Genomic DNA, 6348 nt, shown 5'->3' with positions numbered 1-6348 from the left:
ACTCAGGTCAGCCTTGAAATACTTGAATTTAAAGTCATCGTCGAGGTCGATATTGCTTGAGAGGTTGAAGAGAGGCTGGCAACGACCAATGAAGGCGATTCCAACATTAGGTGGACTGCATGTTGACCATTTTCCTTAGGAAAATTTAACCATATGAGACTAATTCTAATGCAAATATAATGTTAAAATTAGATTTTTATTTTCAAATCTATTTTTTAAAATTATATTCAAAAGTCAAATCTAATTTTTTGTTTATTAATAAAATATCGATTTCTCTAAACTGCCTAGTTTGAAAGGTGATTCTATTTATATATAAAAAAATTTATCGACCATCGAAATAAATTTAAAAAATACATATATATTTTCTTTGCGAATGACCCCATATCACTAATAATTCGAGCACATCGAGTTGAGAGAGAATCAAATCCTCACCATATGAGAATCAAATCCTCGTTATATGTGTGATCCAATAATGATGAGGGGGCCTCACTAAAGATAGATCAAATTAAAGAAGATCGACTGACGTGAAAGACAAAACTAAATAAAGTATCCAAGTCCACCGAGTAGATCGACTACGATCGAATGGACTGGGAATTACCAAGTGGATGGTACCAACTTAAAAGATAAATAAGTCGGGCCTTCCCCGATCGGGTAAATTGCCCTTCGATCACAAAGAAAGATAAGCAACCACTAGTCTCTTTGACTAGGCATCATACCCGGTCAGACAAAGATAATTGAGGACAGTCGGGAAGCTCTGAAATGACACTGTCGAGCGAGCGAATCCCAACCGAGCAGGGTCCCGTCAAATATCGTCATATCCTTTTGAAAATTTGTGCCGCTGACAATAGGACATATCCAGCAAGTAAATCATAGTTTAGAAACTTCTACACTGTCACGCCAGAGGATTGCATGACTACTTAAGGAGTTGTGTCCGAGACACTTTTCGTCTTGTCTTTTCTTAGGACACCTAGGATAACGTGCGTACGCATTCGGACGTGTGCACGAGCACTACAGTGACACTATAAAAAGGAGTTCCCATCCATAGGGAAAAGATATACAACTTCGTCTTCTAAATCCTTTAGCTGTAGTTCTCTATTTCTTAAGATCGCCGGGGATTAACTTGAGCATCGGAGATTAACACCAAGAATCCTTTCACGATCCGGTACTAATATTTTTATGTTACATAGTTACGTGAAATTTTCACCATATGAATTATGTCCCCATATCCTTAACTTACCATCTTCGATATTTAATTTCTTCACTATTTATTAACACGATGTATATGAAAGTCTGTCCTACCTCCTGAGCCCCGGGCCATTCAAATCTAGAATTAGAAGCTCGACTAAGTCTTCTTGGTTTCTAAAATCTAGATATGAAAACTTTAATTAATAATTAGTAAATTGAAAATTGAATAATTTTACATCTATTTTTGTATTTTGATTTTACATAAATTTTGAAATTCAATTTTACTCTCCTTTATTCTCTCTTTTCATATTTTCCACACTCCCTTCCCTTCTTAAATATATATACATACAAGCTATGTACAGTGTGAAAATTTTTATAATTAATATTTTGAAAAAGAGTTATGCATGAGTTTAGAACTCTTATATATTTTTATATATATAATTGATTAAACTTTATTTACTTTTAATTAAAGTCATAAAACTCAGCAATGGAAAACTAACTAAAAACACAAGCATATACCACTTTATAGAATAGGGAAATTAATTGGGATGAGTTATATTAAATTTGAATTAGATTAGAAAAAAAAAATTATGAAAAATCTCAACGTAAATCCGATCTCGATCCCGACTAATTCGATCCGTTCGGAATAGCTCAATTAAAAACAATTTTTTATTGATTATTTTCTCTATAATTCTTCACTTTTTCTTAATATTTCATCATTATCATACTAATATTAATATAGATGTATATAAAAGTATCTTAATTTTTAAAATTAAATTGAATTTAGCCTTAAAAAATCCACTAAAATCTAAATTTGGATCAATCCGGTTCAACCCGAACTCGACTAAAAAATTTTTAACTTGAAAATCCTCCAACTAGAGCTGTAAATAAGCCGAGCTGAGACAAAATTTGGGATGTTCAAGCTTGTTTGATAAGATAACCGAGCCGAGCTGAGACAAGATTTGGGATGTTCAAGCTTGTTTGATAAGATAATCGAGCCGAGACGAGCTTAAAATGAACCAATCTTTTGAAATGAGTGTTCAAGCTTGGCTTGATTTATTTTTTATGAGCTTGAACTTGTTTGAAGCTTGACTTGAACTTGGTTCGTTTAAATGTTTTCAAGCTCTCAATTCAAGCTTGACTTGAGCTTAGTTTGTTTAGATGTTATCAAGCTCTCAAGTCAAGCTTGACTTGAGCTTAGTTTGTTTAGATGTTATCAAGCTCTCAAGTCAATCTTATTTGATTGTTTGAAACTTTTAATTATTTGATTCGTTATTAAGATTGATAATTTAAATTTATTTATTTTATTTTATTTATTTTATTATTTATTTAACATATTTTAAAAAAATTTATTAATAAATATGGTTTCACAAATATTGTCCTTTAGATACAATGACTTTAAGAGTGCGTTTGGTTGGGGGTTATCCTTGATAACCTTAGTTATCCATCCAAGGTTATCAACAAAAACCCTATTTAGTTTAGGTAATCGATGATTCCCGAGTAATGCTCCATGCCTGACACGTCAGCAAAAAGGGCATGCTACAAGGAATCGGAAAACCTCGAAAAACTGAGGTTTTTCTTGATTCCGGAGTTATCGAGTTTTTTTACCCAAAATACTCTCGGATAAAAGAAAAATATGAAAAAAAGTAAAATGTAAAGAAAAAAATGAAAAATATAAAAAATAAAATAAAAATAATTTTTTTTTCAAAAAAATAAAAAATCATTAAAAAATAATAAAAAAATAAAAAATGGTAAAAAAACTTTTAAAAAAATACAAAAAACACTAAATTTTTTTAAAAAAATACAAAAAAAAATAAAAAAATAGAAAAAACATTAAAAAATTTAAAAAAAACAAAAAAAAATAGAAAACACGTAAAAATTTTAAAAAAGTAAAAAATAATAAAAAATGTTAAAAAACATTAAAAAAAATTAAAAAAAATTGAAAAATGTAAAAAACCCTAAAAATTTTAAAAACTTAAAAAATAAAAAAAAATAAAAAAGTAAAAAAACTTTAAAAAATTAAAAAAAATTAAAAATTTAAAAACATAAAAAACAAAATAAAAAAATAAAAATATATATAAAAATAAAAAAGTGAAAATATAGTAAAATATAATAGAGTTTAAATAATAATAATAATAATAATATTATTATTATTATTATTATTATTATTATTATTATTATTGTTATTATTATTATTATGTATAGTTGGTTTTGTAACTAAGGGTAATCTAGTAAAATACTAAATTAGGTTATTCATTAAAATCTTCGAACAAACATGTTTTTGTTGTATTACCTAGATTGAACCAAACAATATTTAGTTATATTTTATTCCATATAATTTTGGTTATATGATTACCTGATAATTATATAATTAAATTATACATGATAATTTGAACCAAACGTCCCCTAAGTTCTCATTTCTTAGTTTCTTCTCACTTAGCTTGTGGCTAAGGCATGGGGGCCTGTGAACAGATCAACTTTGTATCTAATTGGACCGGCCCACTGTCAAACTCGTTGTTCTCCAGGCCTGTCAAAGTTCACACGTTCTAGGGTTAATGCAGTCTTTATATAGAAGCCCTAATCCGTTGTTCTCCGCCTCGCGCCGCTTTCCTCAGTTTCCTGCGTTTATCGTCGCCAAGGTACGAATTCAAAGCCCCAGTCGCAGTGCTTTTCTCCTTAGGTTTTTTTGGTTCATTTGGAAGTCGGTGATCCTCGTTCTCTGGGTATTTTGATTTTTTATTTTCCTGTTTCTGCATTAAAATTGATGTTCATTAATTCGTCGAATGATCCTTTGCCATTTTAACATACACTCGAGGTGGCTTGTAGGAAAAATATTTCCCTAATTGTTTTTTTATTGTGTTATCAGGTGATTTGGTCACATATTTGTGAATCTAGGGAAGCGATCTCACTTTCAAGATGCAGAACGAAGCGGGTGAAATGATGGATCTTTACATCCCTAGAAAATGGTGATTATCTTATAATTAATTAGAACTTCTGTAGCCTGGATATATTGAACGATTATGTTGATTATTGTGATGTTTTTTCCAACTTTCGTTTTCTCCCCTAGTTCTGCTACGAACAGACTAATCACTGCCAAGGATCACGCATCCGTCCAAATCAATATTGGACACTTGGATGATAATGGAGTGTACACCGGCCAGTATACCACTTTTGCTCTTTCTGGCTTTATTCGTGCTCAGGTTTGTTCCATCTTTGAACTTAAAATATGATTTTTATATGTATTCTCCCTCTGTTGATGAATTTACTTTTTTGTATAGTGTAGCCTGTTTAGTTCCATATTAATCAGGTCCTAACCAGGATTTATTCCATTATAGTGTAGAATGACCTGATAATTTCCCCTAGTCCCACCTCCAAAGTCCATGCTATCAAGTTGTCTTTTTTGCTAACAAAAGTTTACTTTTCAATTTCGAATGACATGCAAACTGTCCTGGATTGGTTGCGTGATACCTCAATGCATTATTGACGCAGGGAAAAGTGGCAAGCTTGAACACTATTTGTGATGTTAAGTGTTCAGATCAATCAAGTCTGTATAGTTGATTCCCAATTCCAAGTCAATGTTTCAATGCCCATAGTGATTTTTTGCAAGTAAAAAAAAAATCTAATTACAATTATCATGTCATATGTTTTGCAAAAAATCACATGTTAAGGCTATTAACTAAGCATATCGAACCTGAAGCTTTCGAGCATCCAATGAGCAACAATTAACATATTGATATGGGGATATTTTCTTCGTAGATTAGTTTTGCCTTTTACAATTTTGACTTGGCATTTAAAATATATACTTGCAATCTGCTTATTATAGACAATAGACCTTGCTAGCTTTCTCTTAATCACTTATAATATTTAGCTATTGCTAATAAAAGTCATTGTTTCCCTCATTATCACGAGCTGAGTTAATCGTAGTGTAGGATAAAGGGAAGGCAAGGTACCTTATTTAGGTCTCATTTTGGTAAAGTGATAAAACGATCTATGGGCTGGTAGGACAATTGATTTGGCAGTTCACTTTTATATGATGTATGTTTTTACATGTCACATGTTAATAGAATGATTCCATTTGGCTTAGTCTATTATTGATCAGTGCTACGGGCATTGGTTGTGGTGGGTTCAGCAGTATGTTTTCAATTGAGTTGGCCTCTCTGTGGTGATCGGTCCTATGGTAGTCTTGCCTTTTGTTTTGGGTTATATCCATCAGCTGGTTTTGAACTTGATTCTTGCTTGCTAGTTCTTTTTAGCTGTGTTCTTTTTTACCTGTTGGGTTTTTCCCTTTAATCATTAGGTTTAAGTGAAAATGGTTGCTCCCATTACTCATTAGACTTAAATATTAAGTATTCAGTGGCTTATGTGCATTCTGCAGTGGCACTAGACAAGAAGTGGAAGCAGCAATGTGCTTAGATTTGCAGTCTGATTATAATATCAGTATTTGGTTTTGCTTTATTATTATTTTCTTGAATTGACCTGATCAAAGTTTTTCACTGCTTTTTATTTTCTTTTTTTTTGATTCAAATAAATGGATATATGCAATATTTTTCTTATGATTTTTTTTTTCTATTGATGGGTTACTGTGTATTTGGCTGTGTTGCAAATTTCTCACTTATTCTTAAATTTCTTCCACTTTTGCGCAGGGTGATGCTGATGGTGCTCTTGACAGGCTTTGGCTGAAGAAGAAAACAGAAATCAAGCAACAATAGTTGCTTAATTTCTTTTATCTGTTATGAACCTAAGCAGGAGTCATTATGGTTATGGTTTTGTTAGTTATACAACAATTTGCTGCTGTTTGATGTTTTAAACAAGTAGATTTCTGAGACATGCCATATCACATTGCCATTTGGTCGTGTTGATTTTTTAAGTTGATGATTTTCTCTTGAAGATCTGTTTAGCCTTGTGCGTCAGTGAAATTTAGCCCTAATAAAGTTTTTGATTCATAATCTAATATGTTATTTCTTTCGAGCAGAGTTTGTGGGGTTATAATTTTCCTACCCAGAACCATTCTTCTATTAGTGATACCTAAATCTTTGACGTTCTTTCCGAGAGCAGCAACTCTGTTCCACCAGATCCTAGCAAGGTCATCCACCATTAAACTCGAGAGAACATTCTGATAAAGTAAGTTTTGACTAGGATTTTTTCTGGTTGATCTTATGTTCT

The 6348-nt window shown here is 31.5% G+C and overlaps 1 protein-coding gene across 1 annotated transcript; it reads left to right on the top strand.

The window, feature by feature from the left end:
* The first annotated feature begins 3701 nt into the window (after positions 1-3701).
* LOC121967210 (40S ribosomal protein S21-like) lies at positions 3702-6136 on the top strand. Its single transcript, XM_042517295.1, has 4 exons — positions 3702-3824; positions 4052-4151; positions 4253-4385; positions 5829-6136. The coding sequence occupies exons 2-4, from the start codon at positions 4102-4104 to the stop codon at positions 5892-5894; spliced, it is 249 nt and encodes an 82-aa protein (XP_042373229.1). The 5' UTR covers positions 3702-3824; positions 4052-4101; the 3' UTR covers positions 5895-6136.
* Positions 6137-6348: the final 212 nt, after the last annotated feature.

Source organism: Zingiber officinale, chromosome 3B (assembly GCF_018446385.1).
Source record: "Zingiber officinale cultivar Zhangliang chromosome 3B, Zo_v1.1, whole genome shotgun sequence".
Classification (NCBI taxonomy): Eukaryota; Viridiplantae; Streptophyta; class Magnoliopsida; order Zingiberales; family Zingiberaceae; genus Zingiber; species Zingiber officinale.
This window is presented reverse-complemented; position numbering and strand designations above follow the sequence as displayed.

Bases quoted from the DNA above. Each gene is read 5' to 3' on its own strand.
- LOC121967210 (XM_042517295.1), top strand. From the start codon at position 4,102: ATGCAGAACGAAGCGGGTGAAATGATGGATCTTTACATCCCTAGAAAA. The intron at 4,152-4,252 runs GTGATTATCTTA...TTTCTCCCCTAG, and splicing joins CTTTACATCCCTAGAAAATG to TTCTGCTACGAACAGACTAA. The intron at 4,386-5,828 runs GTTTGTTCCATC...ACTTTTGCGCAG, and splicing joins CTGGCTTTATTCGTGCTCAG to GGTGATGCTGATGGTGCTCT.